Source organism: Vanellus vanellus, assembly GCF_965231255.1.
Source record: "Vanellus vanellus genome assembly, chromosome: 12".
Classification (NCBI taxonomy): Eukaryota; Metazoa; Chordata; class Aves; order Charadriiformes; family Charadriidae; genus Vanellus; species Vanellus vanellus.
In genome coordinates, this window is record NC_138917.1 from 9,279,066 (window position 1) to 9,296,672 (window position 17,607).

At 60.1% G+C, this 17,607-nt stretch overlaps 2 protein-coding genes across 3 annotated transcripts in view; one reads left to right on the forward strand and one right to left on the reverse strand.

The window, feature by feature from the left end:
• The first annotated feature begins 1,208 nt into the window (after positions 1-1,208).
• GINS2 (GINS complex subunit 2) lies at positions 1,209-7,284 on the forward strand. 2 transcript variants are annotated; one of them, XM_082489193.1, is made up of 6 exons: positions 1,209-1,340; positions 2,377-2,491; positions 3,391-3,490; positions 4,560-4,686; positions 5,072-5,198; positions 6,590-7,284. In XM_082489193.1, exons 1-5 carry the CDS (start codon positions 1,251-1,253, stop codon positions 5,195-5,197), a joined length of 558 nt encoding a protein of 185 aa, XP_082345319.1. In that variant the 5' UTR covers positions 1,209-1,250; the 3' UTR covers position 5,198; positions 6,590-7,284. The 2 variants fall into 2 exon arrangements, with proteins under 2 accessions (XP_082345319.1, XP_082345318.1); XM_082489192.1 differs by lacking the exon at positions 6,590-7,284 and having other exon boundaries at positions 5,072-5,932.
• A 1,093-nt stretch (positions 7,285-8,377) lies between these two features.
• The window catches only part of GSE1 (Gse1 coiled-coil protein), a gene marked incomplete at its 5' end in the record, with an annotated part of 105,561 nt that continues 96,331 nt past the window's right edge, over positions 8,378-17,607 (reverse strand). Inside the window, 13 exons of the mRNA XM_082489233.1 lie at positions 8,378-9,141; positions 9,997-10,100; positions 10,533-10,817; positions 11,277-11,648; positions 11,787-11,909; positions 12,046-12,316; positions 12,594-12,706; positions 13,395-13,975; positions 15,292-15,616; positions 16,069-16,391; positions 16,505-16,696; positions 16,968-17,165; positions 17,310-17,491. Of these exons, the coding sequence (XP_082345359.1) occupies positions 9,007-9,141; positions 9,997-10,100; positions 10,533-10,817; positions 11,277-11,648; positions 11,787-11,909; positions 12,046-12,316; positions 12,594-12,706; positions 13,395-13,975; positions 15,292-15,616; positions 16,069-16,391; positions 16,505-16,696; positions 16,968-17,165; positions 17,310-17,491 (3,204 nt within the window). The 3' untranslated portion in view covers positions 8,378-9,006. The remainder of the gene's footprint in view (positions 9,142-9,996; positions 10,101-10,532; positions 10,818-11,276; positions 11,649-11,786; positions 11,910-12,045; positions 12,317-12,593; positions 12,707-13,394; positions 13,976-15,291; positions 15,617-16,068; positions 16,392-16,504; positions 16,697-16,967; positions 17,166-17,309; positions 17,492-17,607) is intronic.

The following is a 17,607-nucleotide window of genomic DNA, read 5'->3' on the forward strand; positions in this document are numbered from 1 at the left end:
GGCTGATTGCCACTCTGAGGCATGGATGAGTGGACAGAGGATGGATGGATGGATGGATGGATGGATGGATGGATGGATGGAGCAATGGGTGGGTGAATGGATGGATGGGGGAATGGATGGCACCATAGATGAATGGATGGGTGGATGGATGGGTGGGTGGGTGAGTGGATGGATGGATGGAGGTATGGATGGATGGATGGATGGAGGCATGGATGGATGGGTGGGTGGGTGAGTGGATGGATGGATGGAGGCATGGATGGATGGGTGGGTGGGTGAGTGGATGGATGGATGGATGGATGGAGGCATGGATGGATGGGTGGGTGGGTGAGTGGATGGATGGATGGAGGCATGGAGGCATGGATGGATGGGTGGGTGGGTGGGTGGATGAATGGATGGAGGCATGGATGGGTGGGTGGATGGATGGATGGAGGTATGGATGGGTGGGTGGATGGATGGATGGAGGTATGGATGGGTGGGTGGATGGATGGAGGCATGGATGGGTGGGTGGATGAAGGCAGGGATGGAGAATTGGAGGGATGGATGGATGGGCTGATGAATGGAGGGAAGGGGCGGATGGGCGATGGTGGGAGTCTGAGCATGGGTGGCTGCACAGGGACAACTGCACTGACGGACAGACGGATGGCTGCCACTGGTCCCTGTGCAGGAGGGAGGGTGCACAGGCGGGGCTGGAGGGGGCCGGACCGCGACAGGACACCCCGGGCTGAGGGCAGCCCCCGGGGACACCCACCCACGGCCGCAAGTTCCCACGCGTGTCCCCGCGGGGCACTGCCTCTTCCGGCCGCCAGGGGGCGGAAGCGGCGGGCGCCGTGCGCATGCGCAGAGGGCGCGGGCGGGGGTGCTGAGGGCCCCGCGGCTCCCCGGCAACAAGTGCTGAGCGCCGATTGGCCGAGCGCCCCATGGGCGTAACGGAATTGGTCCCTCTGCGACCGACCCAGACCGCGGGGCCAGAGCCGGAGCGCGGCGCCAGTAGGACAGCCAATCAGAGAAGGGTGCGCCATGGTAACCAATGGCCGGCTGAGCGCCGCCTGTGGGTAACCAATCAGCGTGCTTCGAGCTGCTCCAGACCCCGCCCCCACGAGGAGACCGCGAAAACGCGCCCCGCGGCGGGAAGCGGGGCGCTGTGGGCGGGGTCTCGCCGCTGCGCAGCCAATGGGGAGGGCGGTCGCGCGGCGGGCCTGCTCCCGGTTCCGGTTCCGGTTCGCTCCCGGTGCCGGTTCGGTGCCGTCGCCATGGAGCCGGCCGAGGCGGAGTTCCTGGCCGAGAAGGAGCTGGTGACGATCGTGCCCAACTTCAGCCTCGACCGGATCCACCTCATCGGGGTCGGCGGGGCCGGGGGGCAGGGACAAGCCCGGGGGCCTGAGGGACAAGGGCTGGGGGCGACTTGGGGACAAGGGCTGGGAACCTGGGGACAGGGGCTGGGGGCTTGGGGACCGAGCTCAGAGGGCCTGGGGGGACAAGGGCTGGGGTCTTGGGGACCGAGCTCAGAGGGCCTGGGGGGACAAGGGCTGGGGGCTGGGGGGCAGCTCCTGGGGCTCAGGGGCTCTAGGAGAGTAAGGGCAGGGCTTGGGGACAGGGTTTGGGGGCAGGAGGAGGGGGGATTTGGTTTGGGGGATTGGGATTGAGAGGCAGGAGCTGGGGAGGTTGAGGGACAGGGGCTGAGGGAATTGGGGACAGGCTGGGGTGTTTCAGAACAGGGAGAGGGGCTGAGAGGCGGCGGGAAGGAGCTGGAAGGTTTGGGGAGTCTGGTGTGATGGGGATGGGGGAATTCAGGGATTGGGGAATTCAGGGATTGGGGGACAGGGGCAGAGGTAGGGGGGAGCAGGTTGGGTTGGGGGCAGGGCAGCCCCCCAGGAGGTTTGGGAGGGGGCAGCGCTGTCCCCCATCTTTCTGGTGTCTTTCCTCCTGGCATCTGAGCCTTGGCTGAGGGCTCAGGGGGGTGACCAGCTGCCCTGGGTGCTGAGCCCCCAGCTCTGGCAGCGGATACCAGGATCTGCCATGCTGGTGGTGTGAGCTGTGCTCCTCTGCCGCGTGCCTCTGAAAGCACCTCGGCCTGAGCCCGGGGGGCTGCGTTTCCAGGATAGATGTAATTTCTGGCTATAACTTCTGTGAAATGCTTTGAAATAGAAAATGCACTGGAAACATTAGTTATTACTTCTCAAGGGAGGGGTGGAAAAGTCTGAGAGCAAGAATTATGGAAGTGAGAGGAGGAAATTCAGAAGCTATTTGACTGAGGCTTTTCAAAATCCCCTGGAAGCTCACTCTCTCTGGAGATGGCTGAGGCCAAATTAGCAGACAAGTACTGCGGTGTCCTAGCCCTCAGTGCTGCCTTTCTCTCATCTTCAATTTGTCCTCCAGGGAGATCTGGGTCCTTTCAATCCTGGCTTGCCGGTGGAAGTGCCTGTCTGGTTGGCCATTAATCTGAAGCAGAGGCAGAAGTGTCGGCTGATTCCTCCGGAATGGATGGACGTTGGTAAGGATGGCAGCTTTGGCCCTGGGCTTCAGGGACTTGAGCAGAAACACAAAATAAAAAAAAGATCTCTGGTTTTCACCATTAGTGGGAAGCTTAATTCAACAAACACAAAGTAACTCTGAGAGAAGGGTCTAATGTTCCACCACTGAAATTCTTTATATTTACAGATGTAATCTTCCCAGTTAAGTCAGGTGTTTAACTTCTGTTCCTCTTGTGAGGAGGAAGAACAAGGGTTAGATTGAATCCCCAGTTCAGCCACTCATCCTCAGCAGCAGCTGTTGGTCTTTCTGAGCAACACTCGCATCTCTCACCAGGGTTGTTCAGAAAGAGCTTTAGGAACCTCTGGTGTCACTCTGAGGAGGGAGACCTTGGAGAGCATATATATGTTTTAATCACTGGTTCATTTATGCCATTAAATAATTTTCCTCAAGGGCATCAGAAATGGGATGTCGTCTCGCTCTGTAAAAAGTGAGAACCGTGGCACTGTCCCTTGTGTCATTTCAAGGGAAACTGGGAATGACAAGAAGTAAAGACTAATGGAGTTACAGTAAGAGGGAGACCTGCACCAAGCATTCCTGCTTTATTCATTTGGGGGGACACACTCTAATGTACGCAAGTGCTTTGCAGGTGAAGGGACCATCTCCTGACAGGTGATTGGTTTGAGGATCAAGCTGGTGTAGATCCAGCCTTCCGACATGGTGTGCTAAATGCGGCTTAGATGTCCCTGTGAGCATCCTCGTGTGCTTCATTACAGCAGCCTTTTTCTGTCTGCACACTGATTGAAGCTTGGACATAGAGTTGGTCCTACAGAAATGACATGTGGGTTTTCCTGCAGGGAAAAAATGTGCCTGGACTGTTGAAGGTCTGGTAATGCCTGACTGTTCCTGGTTATATTTTAGAAAAACTGGAGGAAATCCGAGACCGGGAACGTAAAGAGGACACCTTCACTCCCATGCCCAGTCCCTACTATATGGAACTCACAAAGCTGCTGTTAAACTAGTAAGTAGGAAATGTATTGTAACAGTTTCCGCCTGAGTACATGCTTGCATAGACAATTTTTCAAGCTTTCGTTGGCAGCAACCCCAGAGGGCGGTGGGAAAGTGAGAGTTAATGGAGGTTTATTTCACAGCGTGCCAAGATCTCGTTGCGGCAGTTTTCTCATGGTAACTTTGCATTTCAGTAACTTGGGGATTGCTTGTTCTGCGGCCTGATAATTGGGGCTGCGCCGCTTTACTGAGCGGCAGCTAAGCATAGAGGCCTTGAGGATCGGCAACACATTCCGTGGCTGCAATCTGTTCAGCAGCCTAAACCCTCCAGGCTTCTTCCTTGGCTCTCCTTCAGGAGGAAAGCTCCTCTTTCCTCTGCCTGAGAAGCAGGAGACCAGGGATATTCCGAGTCTGAACTCCTGCCTGCTGAGGCATTTCACTTGTAAAATGTGCTGGCTGGTATTATTCTCAGCGCGGGCTCTTCTGACTTTAAGCCCTCGATTACGATGGGGTGGTCATTTAAGCACTGGCTTTTCCTCTGGAGAAGACGCTATTGGCGTGCGGCTCCTTCCCTCACGCTAGAATAACTCTGACAGCTCTGTCCGTGTGAATTGATCTGATCTCTTGAGGTCCTTATGGCAGCGCTGAATTGCTTTAATGGGAGGATGTGGCACAACTCGTACAGTCCTTTCAACTTAATACTCTCTGATAGAGCCACAAGAGCACAGAGCGGGGGCTGTAATCGCAGCTGAGTCCTTTCAATTCCCTGGCTGCCAGTGACTTTGGCCGGGTTATTGGCCCTCCGTGTACCTTGTACCAGCTGGGCAATTAAAGAGCAGAAGGATTCTAGTGAGAACCAGATGCTGCATCAGAGCTGAGCATTCCTGGGTAAATAAACTATCCCAAAAATCCCAGCAGCAGAAGTACCAGGCTGGATTTTAATGTTGAGTTGCAGGTTTTTTCTCTGTAGCAAACTGCTCTGCTTATGCCTCAGAGGGCTGAAGAACTGCCAACATTACTTACGCCGGTGACATAACGTACGAGTCCCTCGCAGCCTGTTCTGATCCTTTCTCCTCCTCTAGTGCCTCAGACAACATCCCCAAAGCCGATGAGATTCGAACGCTGGTGAAGGATACCTGGGACACCCGGATAGCCAAACTGCGGCTGTCTGCGGACAGCTTTGTCAGGCAGCAAGAGGCTCACGCCAAGGTGCGGCGGGGACACGTGGGGAGAGGTTTGCCAGCTCTGTGCTGGGAGGATTCCAGATGCCGTGTGATTGTGTGGGCTTGTGACTGATGAGAGCTGCTCGTGAAAATGCTGGTTGGGGCATGTTTTTCCTGGGCTGTGGGTATGTCAGTTGGGAACTAAAGCCATATGCTGAAACCTCCCTTTATGGGCCGGTTGCAGCTCCCCGTGTGTTATGGAAATGGTGCTCTCGTTGCTCGTGTGCTGCTCTTGACCGGGGGTGGCAGCTGGGCTGGTCCCTTGGGATGTCACCGAAGGAAAAGCGTGGGCTGCAGAGCTGCTTTCTGAGTTCCTTGTCCTCTGCTGCGGCAGGCCTGTTTCCTCATATTCTGCTATTTTTCTCTTTTAGCTGGATAACTTAACCTTAATGGAGATCAACACAACCGGGACTTTCCTTACTCAGGCCTTAGATCACATGTACAAGCTCCGGACTAACCTTCAGCCTGGCGAGAGCGCCCGTTCCCAGGATTTCTGAGGTACGAGCCAGGCCAGCCCTCAAACCTCCCAGGAGAGGGCAGTGGAAGGGAGCAGGCTCCGTTCCTCACCCTTGGACCTTCATCTGGCCAGCCTCCACCTCTCTGCTCGCATCTCCTGAAGCCGCCTGAGCCTCGTCTCCCCTCAGCTGCGTGCAACCCCTCCTCAGCAACAGCTGCGCGCAGGCAGGGGAGAGAGCAGGCAGGGGAGAGAGCAGGCAGCCTCCTGGCCGGACAGGAATCGCTCCAGAACTGCCGACGGCACAGGAGCATCCCTGTACACTTACACGCTCCCTCTTAGCAGAGGTCGGCCTCTCTCTTGGGTTCAGAGATCTGCTTGGTGCAGGTGGTGGCTTGCCAGCGCTAGGCTGCTGTCTGATGATGTCAGGCGGATCTCTCTGCCCTGGAGATGTGGGTGTACTTCATAGAGGGAACTTCTGAGGGCAGCACAGGCCACACACTGGCTTGAAAGCAATAAATTTCTAGGCGGTGCTTCGCCATGAATTTTCTCAGAGCCTTGAAAAAGGGGAAGATGTGCCGGCAATGAGAGGTGTCTGCTACTCTGCTGGGGAGATCAGCTGGGAAGCAGATCCATCTGCTCTTTGGAGAAGGACAAAAGAAAATGGCTTTCCCTCTCCAGAGCCAGGCTGTCTTGTAATATCATGTGTCTGCCTTTTTTTTTTTTTTAATCTGAAACTGGGTGTATAAAAAATAAAAAAAATAATAATTGCAGCTGAGTGAATGGCATCAAATTAGTCCCTGTGTTCCGTCGCACGCTGTGCATCAAGCGTACACGGGTTAAACAATGCTTGGAAAAACCCGCAGCTCTCCTCCTTTGGCTCCGGCCCCGTTCCCCTGCGGCAGACCGACAGGCAAGGGCAGGATCCTCGCCGGCGTCGGGCTGCGTTGATGGCAGATGTAATTATTACGGGCGAGGGGGAAATGCCGGCTTGAACCCAACGGCGGCAAGCCGGGAGCGATGCCCTTCCTCGAGCATCTGGGCCAGCCTCGGCGCGGCTCCTGCCTGCCATCTGTGCCCTGCCTGCCTCCGCTGCCTCCCCCGGCGCTGCCCGCAGGCAGAGGGCTCTGACAAGGTGAGGATGGCAGGAGCTGCCCCCGGCGAGGCTGGGGGGATGCTCGGAGCAAGGCTGCTTTCCCATCGCCGCTGGGGGAGAAAGAATCCTTTGCCATCATTGTGGAAGAGTTTATTATTTTTTTTTTTTTTGGATGTTTTCAGAAATTACAGCAATATATTCATAAATACCTAATTACTACATTCAACAAATATATTACATTACAATTAATTCAAACAAGTACACTTAGAACATGTTTAGGGTTGTTTGTTTTTCTTTTTTTCTCCTTTTGGGGGATTTTTGTTTTGTTTTCTTTCACAGCATCTAAACTGCCCCCAGCGGGTTCTGCCTTGCCTTTCCCTCCTCGCCGCCCTCCCAGGCTCTGGCGCAGCTGCTCGAGCGATTCTGCACGGGGTACGTACAAACAGACACGACCGCTCACCATGGCCCCGGGGGGAATAATTCTGAGAAATTGGTCCAAAAAAACGTGATTATGGGCTGGTGAGGGAGGGAAGTCTCAGTACAGGAGCTGCTACGAGGCGAGGCTACATACCAGCCAGGCTCCTGCCCACGGCCTCGTCGCAGCACGGCGGCGGCAAGGGATAAATTGCTGATGATTTTCCATCCCTGGCTTCTTCCCTCCCCCAGCACACGGGAAGGGAAGCAGCAAGCGTATTTTGCCGTGTTAAAATTCATTGTGAAGCCCAGAGTTGGCAGCGGCGAGGCCAGAGGCTGGCGATGCAATTGGGGATTTAAAAAAGATTAAACTAATTTCTGTCACAAGGGCTTTTTTGCTTTTTAATCTTGCACAGCTTTTTTTTTTTTTTTTTTTTGGTGAAGCCAATGGGAGACCGGGGGGGGGCGAGGGGGACAAGGGGGGGGGCTAATGCTTTCTTTGCGAGTGCAACAAGGGAATTTAAAGCAGAAAGCAGAGGTCACCTTTTCCCATAGATGTGAGCTTGTCTCCTGGTGAATTAAAAAAAATTAATAAATAATTTAAAAGATTTTTTTTTAAAAAAAAAGCCTCCCTCGGGAGTTGGGGGCACGCGATGATTAGGAAGTGGCTAAAAATGGCACTGCGTTGGTGCCAAGCCTGAACCTGCCGCTCTGACCCAGCGCGGCCGTCGGGCTTCACCGCGGCGCTGCCGGCAGCGAGCCGCAGGCAGCTCCTGCCCCTGCCCGCCGGCGGGCACGCGGTACGGGCAGCAAGAGCTCGACCTGGCTTGTCCCCGTGGTGCCACCAACCCCCATGCCACGCCACGGACCCCACGGGCAAACCCTGGCTCCCCCTGCCCAAACTTCCTGAGCGCCGCTCTGATTGTCTCGGTATTTTGGGGGGGGGGGGAGGTGGGACAAAGACACCCCCGTGCCACCCGTCGTCCCCAAACCCTCCATCCCTCCCGGCGCAATTGTTTTCTATTTCTAATTTGGCAGACGGAGCCCACAGAAGGCTGAGAAACTGCCCGGCACCACGACACCCATAAACGCTCAGAGGGACCACAAAAAGACTCAGAAACCAAAGGAAAATGAGTAAAAAAAAAAAAAAAAAAAACAAACAAAAAACCCACAAACAACCAAAACCAGGAGGTTGAGGGTGGTGGAAGGACTTGGCTCCGGGTTCCCAAGGGGACTGGCAGAGGGACAGCATCTGCCCCACTGGAAAAGGGGATTTATTTTTCCTGGGTTTAAATTCTTTTAAAACACTTCAGTATCTTTTCTGTCCTGACCAGCAGCAGTACAAACACCAAAAGCTAGTTAATCTTTTCGCCGAAAAAAGAAAGAAAATAAAAAGGGTGAGGGAGAAGGGACGGAAAGGGGGGAAAAAAAAAGCCAAAAAAAAAAAAAAAAGCAGAAACATATTAAAAAAAAAGGCAAGCTTTTTATAACAATAATTAAAGTAATAAAAACATACAAAACTTTTTTTTTTAATATATATATACACAGTACAAGGCTGAAGCACCCTTTTTTTTTTTTTTTTTTTTTTTTTTTTCTCCTCTCAAATCACAAAACCAGGGTGACTGGCTCTGACAAGGAAACCCCGCCGGGGCCCACCGCCGGCGCGTGTCTGTGCCCCTTCCCCGCCAAACAGGAACAAAAAGGTACCTTCAACCAGTTTATTGACTTTATTGTTTTATAGCGAAGTGCATTTCCAGTGGAAAGCCCCGGGATAGGGGGTGGGGAGGAGGTCCCGGTGCCGTGCCGGGGATTGGGGGGGGGGACACTCAGCTACTGCCGGCCAGTGGTCCCGCACCCGGCCCCCCTCCAGCCTTAGTGTTGTCGGTGGAGTCTTTAATCGTAATTTAAAAAAAAAAAAAAAAAACCAACGAAAAAAAACCAACAACAAAAAAAAAACAACAAAAAAAACCCCAACCAACAAAAATTCAGCGCTATAAAGTGTGGGTGGGTGGAGGGGGGGGCCGCAGTGCCCTGTCCCCCGGGAGGAGAGCCCGAGCCGGGCTGGCGGTTGCTTGCAGAGGGCCGGCGGCGCAGGAGGGGACGGGGACGAGGATGGGGTCTGCTCGCCGTCGGGTGGGCTCCCGGCTCCCGTGCTCCTTTGCTTCATGCATGGCACATTCTCCGTTTTGTTTTTGTTTTTTTTTTTTTTTCTCTGTTTGTTTTTTTTTTTTTTTAATTTTATTTTTTTAGCTTCAAACCTCCCAGTGAAAAATATTAAATATTCAAGGTAATAAAATAGATTATTATTTCTAGACTATATGTTCGGTCTAGCCCAAGGAGCGTCACCTGGGATACCCCTTGAAATAACCCCTAGACCACTGCATTGCAGGCAAGGCAAGGCACTTCCGCAGGTGATCCAGCTCGGCTTGCAGGCGCTCGCGCTCCGAGACCATCTTCTGCTTCTGGGTCCTTAATTCCTGCAGGCAGCGAAGGGGAGAAGACACAGTCAGGGCAGGCAGCGGGCAGCCTGCGGGCCAGCGGTGCGGGGAGCTGGGCTCGCCTGGATACCCCATGGGGAATGTGGGGTGCCTGGGGGGAAGGGCAAGGGGGGGGGGGCACTGCAGGAGGATGGGGCACTGCAGGGGATGGGGCACTGCAGGGGATGGAGCACTGCAGGGGATGGGGCAGTGGAGGGGATGGGGCACTGCAGGGGATGGAGCACTGCAGGGGATGGGGCACTGCGGGGTTGGGACACTGCGGGAGGATGGGGCACTGCAGGAGGATGGGGCACTGCAGGGGATGGGACATTGCAGGGGATGGGGCACTACAGGGGATGGAGCACTGCAGGAGGATGGGGCACTGCAGGGGATGGAGCACTGCAGGGGATGGAGCACTGCAGGGGACGGGGCACTATAGGAGGATGGAGCACTGCAGGAGGATGGGGCACTGCAGGAGGATGGGGCACTGCAGGGGATGGGACATTGCAGGGGATGGGGCACTACAGGGGATGGAGCACTGCAGGAGGATGGGGCACTGCAGGGGATGGAGCACTGCAGGAGGATGGGGCACTGCAGGGGATGGAGCACTGCAGGGGATGGAGCACTGCAGGGGATGGAGCACTGCAGGGGATGGAGCACTGCAGGGGATGGAGCACTGCAGGATATGGGGCACTGCAGGAGGATGGGACATTGCAGGGGATGGGGCACTGCAGGGGATGGGAGCCTCTGTGGGAAGACTGGGTGCCTCTATGGGAGGACTGGGGTGCCTCGCCGAGGCCAGGTGCTCAGGAGGTCGGGTGCCTCTCCGAGGCAGGGTGCCCTGGCCCCACTCACCGCCATGCTGTGCGAAAGCTGCTCTGCCGTCAGGCTCAGGCTGTAGTGCTGGGCCTCCAGCCGCCGGCACTGGGTCTGCAGCACTTGGCGCTCCAGGTTTTGTTCTGCAAGGCCCGAAGGAGAGGGGGGTGAGTGCCAGGTCCTCCGGCTCCCTGCACGGCACAGGACCATGCCCAAGCACGGCGGAGGATGCCAGCCCTACGCGCGGCTCTGCCCAGTGAGCGGTGACTGCCTCCAGCACCCCAGAGCATCCCCAGCCCCTGCACTGCTTGCGGGGAACCTCCGGGTCCCCCTGGGAAGACGCTGGGCAGCTGTGAATACATGGATTTTTCACGTATACATCAATTTTCACCAGCGCCTGTTGCTTTCGTGCTGCTCCTGCAGTGCCAGGGAGCCACCAGTGCTTCCCCAGCCCGTCCCAGCAGGACCCGGAGATGCCTGGTCAGGGTACGGAGTGGTTTCACCAAAGGGAAACTGAGGCACGAAGTGGGGGCTTACCCTCCCTGCCCCTCCCCGGAGCCCCTCGCATCCTCTACCTTCTATATGTTCCTGGTAAGCTTCAAAAATTGCCTCGATCCCTTGCCACTTGGGCCTGGGGTAGTCCTCCTCCTCTTCCTCCTCCTCCTCCTCCTCCTCCTCCTCTTCCTCGGAGGCTGAGTCGTGGGGCAGCGGGGGCAGCGCCCGGTGGGGCAGCGGCCCCTCGGCCGTGCCGTTGTGCGGGGGGGCAGCCAGGCGGCTGGACGCCTGCAGCTCGGGGATGTTGTAGTGGATGGAGGCGTCAAGTTTGTGGTTCTGCTCCGCCGTCAGCGCCGCCGTCCCCCCTGCGGGCACCGAGCGTCAGCCCCCTGCCCACCCTCCACGTCCCCCTTCTCACCCACTGCATCCCCCTCCCCAGTGCTGCCCTCCCTGAGGCTGCATTGAGAAAGATGCTCACCTTTGAGGTATGAATTTGCCACCCCCGGGCCATTTTGGGGGTGGGGGGGTGTGCAGCATCTTCCATGGGTTTTTCATCATCCCCTGTGCGCTGGGGTAACTTTATTTTCCTCATTTATTGAAACAAATGAGTTTAGAGGGGGGGATGGAGCCGTATTAGCCCAGCGCCTTATTTTTAGCTTCTTCAATATGCTCCTGGGATTCTCCAGCAACAAGGCTGCTGGTGGTTTTCCCATTCCCAGGGGAATACGAGGGGGGGTCTCCTGCCTGTAACCCGCCCCCCGCCAACCCTGCTGGGATGCTACCCCGGTGGTACCCACCCCGCTCCCCCCATCCCTGCCCGTTACCTTTGTGCTTCTGCAACGCCTTCTGGGTGGACTGCAGCACCGACTCGTGGAACTGGTGGGCGAACTCCTCGGCGATGAAGGGCTCCCAGGGCTTGCTCTTGCCGTTCATGCTGTGGGACAGCGGCACCGGGATGTCCTTGGGGAGGGGACCCCTGACGTAGCTGAGGATGCTCAGTGCCTTCTTCCCAGGGTGCCCATCGCTCAGCCGGGGCTTCTCTGCCAGCACGGCGGCCGACTCCTTAGCCCTTGGTAGCTCTTGGGATCTCAGCTGGTCTAACCTGCCGGGCTCTGCCGTCTTCTGCACCTCCGGCACGGAGACAGCAATGCCCACGGGTTTATCCGGATCCAGCAGGAGCGGCGGCACCGGTGGCTCTTTGGGTAGAGGAGGAGCAGAGTCGGTTACCAGTGGGGCTCCATGTCACCCGCAAAGCAAAGCCGTGCCCCCCATCCCGTTGGGCAGGGGATGCTCCCAGCCAGCCTAGAGCCAGGGGAGGACCAGGGGGTGCTTACCGGTGGTGGGGCCGCTGGGGCTGTCCCGCGGGGAGCTTTTCACCACCACAGCGGCTGGCGTGGTCTTCTGCTTCATGGCCTGGAGCATCTCCACCAGCTTCTCCTTGTCTGCGGCATGGGAAGCTGAGGTTTAGTGTAGCCTCTGCTCAGCAGAGCAAGCTCACGGCCCCAGGTGGGACCCCTCCATGGCACCCCCAAACCAGGGAACCCCCCCCCCAGCTGGGGCCAGCCCCAAGCGTGCGCGGGGCACAGCTGTTACCTTTCCTCTTCTCGGCGCTGATGTGCGTGAGGTTGAAGATGGTGAGGAAGCGCTTCTTCTCCTCAAAGTTGGGGCTGTTGTTCATTTCGTCGGGGCTGTAGCGGGTGGAGAGCGGGAGGCGCGGGGAAGGCGTGCGGCGCTTGTTCTGCACCGTCGGCGGCGAGGGGCTCCTCTCCCGCAGCATCCGCCGGCGCTTGCGCCGCTTCTGGCTCAGCAATTCCTCCTTCTGCTGCTGCGTGGTGAGGCCGAAGAGCTGCAGGAATTCCAGCTTCTGGAGCGCCGAGGGGGAGAGCAGAGCAGGGTCACCCCCAGACTGGTCCCCATCCTCATCCTCATCCCCATCCTTATCTCCATCCCCATCTCCATCCCCATCCCCATCCTTATCTCCATCACCATCCCCATCCTCATCCTCATCCCCATCCTTATCCCCATCCCCCTGGTGCCGCTGCAGCCGGCTGGGGATGGTGGCTGCACCGCAGTGCCAGGGCCGGGTGCCCAAGGAGGGGCTGCTTCCCAGGGGGACAGGGGACAGTGAGTGCCAACGGTACCTCAGAGGACGTGTCCAGCTTCAGCGGGGGCTGCTCAGCCACACAGCGGAGATGGGCCCGCACCTCCTCCTCGTCGCTGTCGTCGCAGGAGTCATCCAGGTCGTAGTAGTAACCTGGGGATGGGGAGAGGCTGATGTGAGACTGGGGAGACCATGAGGACCCTGGCAGGGACCCCAAGGACCTGCTGGGACCCCAGGGAATCTGCTGGGACCCTGGGTGACCCGCTGGGACTTCAATGGGGACGGGGGCACAGCAGGGCGATGGTGCAGCAGGGTGGGATGCTGGGGGTCCAGTGGGGGTCCCAGCAGGGTTGGGGGTGTAACCCAACGGAGCCCTGTCCCCCCTCCATCAGCTGTGGGACCCTGAGGGGCATCGCCCACCCCTGCTTCCCCGCTCAGCATCGTTGTGGGGTGGGTTGTAGGGGCTCAACTGGAGGCTTAATGGGGCACAGCCAAGGGAAGGCTGCGGCTGAGCCCCCCATCCCTGCTGGAGGGGGGATGGCAATACCTGCCCCCCCGCAGCGCTCCGTCTCCTCCTCGCCGCTGTTCTTATCCCCGCTCGCTCAGTCCCATTAATATTTAAAGCCCGCTTATTAGCCTCAGTTCATCATTTATTAATTGGGCATGTCTACAGCGGAGGATTTACCGAGCTGCTCGGCTTGCGGGAGCGTTTGCATCGCGGGCTGCCGGCATCCCCAGGAGACCCACCGGCCGCCGCCACCACCACCGCCGCCGCCACCGCCAGGTCCCGGTGCTGGCTGGGGGGTGTCCCCCCCGGCGCGGTGCAAACCTGGTACCTCACCTTTCTCACGGGCTTCCCGCCGCCGGCGCTCCTCCAGGTCGAGTTTGCTGACCAGCCTGCGGTGCTGCTGCACGAACTCGTCGTAGATGTACATGGGGTCCTGGGCGCGGGGTTGGGGGGGCCGGTAGGGCGAGCTGGGCTTGGTGGCCTCGGCGAAGGGGGCGGCCGGGGGTCTTTGCTGGCTCAGGATGCTCTGCGTGGACTTCTCCAGCTCAGCTAGGAAGGGGGCGTGGGTGAAGCTCCCATGCTCCGAGGCGCTGGGCTCCCGTCCTGGGGGGTATTTCTCCAGACCGTCCCTCTTCCTTGCCCCCTCCTCCAGCTTCTCGGGGCAGAAGACCCTCTCCACCTTCACCAGCGGGACGCTCTGACGGCTGGGCTCGAAGGGGGCCGGGTGGCCGTGGAGGGCGTGGGGCTCAGGAAGGCGCCGGGGGGGCTCGGGGGGGCTCTCCATCAGCGAGACGGGGTTCCAGAGGGATGTGGTGACGGGGTGGTGCTGGGGCTTGGGGGAGATGAGCGGTGGGGGCCCACCAAAGTGCTGCCCCGGCTCCCGGCCGCTCGGCTCGTGGCGGCTCGATCCCGACCTGCGGAGAGAGGAGAGGAGCAGAGAGGTGAGGGGCTGGTACCACCACCGGAGAGCTGGCTACACCCTGGCACTGGGCTGCTTTTGGGGAAGAAACGTGCTGGTTAGGGCCACCCAGAGGTGTTTTTGCACGTGTTGTGCCACCACCCCTGAGGACCCCAGGCTCGACCCCCCCCCCCACGGCTGCCCACCATGGGGACAAGAGAGCCACCGGTCCTGGCACATCCCTGCTCTCCCCGCAGCAAGGGCAGCACCTCGGTGCAACCCTCCTCCGACAGCCGAGAACGGAGCCAGCCCGTTAGTGGGATAAATATTTAATGCGCCCAAGCTGTGCATTTAACGCTTTTCTGCTCCAGCGCCCCGGACCTCCGCGCACAGAGCAGCGAGTTCAGCTCAGCGCCGCCGTCCGCCGCCCCGGCACCGCGTCAGGAAGCATCGCCTGCCCTGCCGAGGATCGGTCCCTCTCCATCCCCGCTGGATGCGGGCAGCCCCGGGATGGGGATGAGGATGGGGATGGAGCATCATCCCCTGGCTGCAGGTGTTTTGGGGTGACCTTGCTCTCTCCTCTCCGGTTTGGGGCGGGAGGAGCGGGCAGGGAAGGAAGCCTGCGGCGGGCACTCGCCTTTGTGCCGCCCCGCGATCTGCTCCTTATTATCCTCGATGAGCTGCGCTAATCCCCTGGATACCCAAAAATAACAAAGGGAGACAGCAGCAGAGACAGCTGGATGAGCCTGCACTGCTTAGAGCGCTCAGCAACGGCGCTGAGCAAGCCCCCGTCAATCGCGGGGTGCGGGCAGGATCCTCCGCTTCCCCCCCCAAAACTGACTGCAGTCGGGGTGAATGCCCCCCCCCCCCATCCCCCAAAAGGGCATCCCACCGCCGGGGTCTGCTGCACGGCAGGGAGGTGCAATTAGCGGTGCTGGGTGCCCGGGCAGCACCTGGCCACTTGCCGCTGGCCCCTGGCCACCTCCCGGGCTCGTCGCCTGCCGCCGCGCAGATGTCGGGCACCGTAACGCTCGGCGCTGCCAGCGCAGCCGGCCTGGCTGGCACCGCACGATGGGGACCTGCTGGCGCCGGCTGAGCGTGGCGGCTTCTGCTCCCGGGGATGTGCTCACGGGCACGGCGAGGGGATGCTGGCTACCAAACTGGGGGGGGGGGCTGGAGCTGGCTAACGGGGCAGGGGGGGAGATGCACAGCCACGGGGCAACAGGGGAAAATCCTATAGATATTACAGCAGGGATGGGTGGGACGTGGGAAAACGCAATTAGGTTTTAGGGGGAAACTGCATCTCCGGTGCGGGGCTGGCAGCATCCCTACCTGGGGTGCTCGGGCCGATGCTCGGGTTCAGGCTGGCTCGGGGTGCGCCCCATGTCGAGGTGCTGCTCCAGCACTTGTTGCCGAAACTCCGAGACTTGGGATTGCCGATCTTCCTTCTCCTGGCGCAGCCGGCGCTGCCGGGCCAGCCACTTCTCCTCCTCGTTGGTGCGGTGGATGAGCAGCGCCGTGGCCGCGCTGCTCCCCGGCAGCGGGAACACGTTGTGGTTGGGGATGAGGCTGGGCACGGGGTGGTGGGAGGTCGGCGGTGGGTGCAGCGGGTGCTGGATGGGCTTCGGCGTCGGCAGCACCGAGTCCTTGAGTTTCTCTGGAGCGGAAAAAGGGTGCCGGGGAGTCAGGGTGCAGAAAGCCGGGGGGGGGGGCTACCCGCGCCCAACATTGGCTATCAGGGTATTTCGGGGTGCACAGGGTGTTCCCCCTCCCCCCCCCCAACCTCCCAGCATCCCTGCCTGCACGGGGTTGGGGGGGGGGGGCGCCTGCTCGCTGCCAGCCCAGCTGCCAGCCCTGCCGCGGCACCGGGCACATCGCCGCCCCGGACCGAGTCAGATGGCACAGGCAGCGCGTGCGCCGCCTCCCCGGGAGCCGCGGCAGCTGGGCTTTTGGCGCAGCGAGCTGGCAGCCGGGAGAGCCCGGCTCCGTCCTGAGCCACCTCCCGGGGCCACTGACCCCCGCGGCTTTGCCATCTGGAGGGGAAAGGGGACTCGTGGCAAGCTGCGCCGAGGGCGGCATCCCCCCCAGCGTCACCCGTGGGGACGTTACCTGCTCTGCTGGGCACCAGCGGCTCCACCGGCTTGCCCCGCTCCTCGGCCGGGTGCCCCCGCAGCCCGTGCAGCTCGGCCACGGGGAGGAAGGGCCCCTCCATGGCTTTCACCATGCTCAGCTCCTTCTCCCGGGCACGCTCCCGCTGCCTCTCCAGCTCCCGTTCCCGCTCCTTCTCCCGCTCTCGCTCCAGCTCCTTCTCACGTTCCCGCTCCCGTTCGCGTTCCTTCTCCCGCTCCCGGTCAGCTTCTCGCTCCCGCTCCTTCTCCCGCTCCCGCTCGCGCTCCCGCTCCCTCTGCCGCAGCTCCTCGTCCATTTGCAGCCTGCGAAGAAAAACCAAAAAAAAACCCAACCCCCAAACAACCCCCAGGCGCCTGTTAGCATCCCCTGGGATGCCCCGTACGTCCCCCCGCCCCGGCCATCGTCCCCCCCATACCTCTCGGCGGCGAGGCTGGAGATGCGCTCGGACTGCAGGGCGGAGAGGGAGGAGTGCGAGAGCTCGGGGGGGTACCGGACCCCCGAGAGGTGCAGGTGCATGGCCGAGGGGTGCAGAGGTGGCAGCGAGCCCGGCGCCGGCAGCGGGTAGAAGGGGGACCGCAGCGCCGACAGGCAGTACGACTCGTCCATCCTGGGGAGACAGGGATGCTCAGCCGGGATCTGCCACTCAGGGGGAGGAAAGAACACCCCCCCCCCCCCCAAATCCCCCCCGCCGGGAGCGATCCCAGACAGGATGGGGGCTGCCTTCTGCTGGGAGAAAGGCTTGGGGAGCCCCAAAGCGCCCTCAGTGCAGCCCAAACATCCTCCCCGGATCAGGCTCCCACCTCCCCAGCCCCTACGGCTCGTCCTCCGGCCACCGGCATCCCCCGGGGACCCCCAGGTCTGAGCTCGGTGATGCCCACCTGAAGGCGGGGTGCGGGAAGGGGTGATGCGTCAGGTAGCTGGGGTGGTAGTAAGCGGCAGCGGTGGCCGGATCCAGGCCAAGGGGTGGCAGGGAGGACATGCGGAGGTCCTCGGCGGTGTGGTAGGGACGGAAACTACGCAGGTAGTCCTCGGTGACGGCGCTGGGAGGCACCACGTGGTGGACCGGCCGCTGCAGGCTGGGGGAGCAAGGAGATGGTCACCATCCCACCCTGTCCCCCTGGGGAGACTTCACCTCCCCTGGGATGCTCGGTGCGACCAGACCTCGCAGGGGATGCCTGCATCCTGCCACACCCCCCCCCATCCATCACCGCCGGACTCACTTGAGAGGAGGGAAGCGGGAGTCCTGGACCACGGAGCTGGGGGGCAGCCCGAAGGAGTAGGGTGTCCCCAAGAGGTGGGAGGGGACGGTGGGGCCCCCCGCTTTCTCCTGCGTGAGGGGGGGCTCCGAGATGAGGCGCTCGCGGCCGGCACTGCTGCTGCTGCCTCGCGACCCTGCTTCTTGCTGGAAGGCAAAGAGGCGGAAACGCCGAGCCGGGCGTTAGGGGACGGCAGGGACCCCACAAAGGACAGGGGGGGGTCCCTGCTGTCTCCCCACCCCGCGACACTTGGCGGGTCCCC

Coding starts and splice junctions, on each gene's coding strand:
- GINS2 (XM_082489193.1), top strand. CDS start 1,251: ATGGAGCCGGCCGAGGCGGAGTTCCTGGCCGAGAAGGAGCTGGTGACG. Junction 1,341..2,376: donor ACCGGATCCACCTCATCGGG/GTCGGCGGGGCC, acceptor TTTGTCCTCCAG/GGAGATCTGGGTCCTTTCAA. Junction 3,491..4,559: donor ACAAAGCTGCTGTTAAACTA/GTAAGTAGGAAA, acceptor CTCCTCCTCTAG/TGCCTCAGACAACATCCCCA.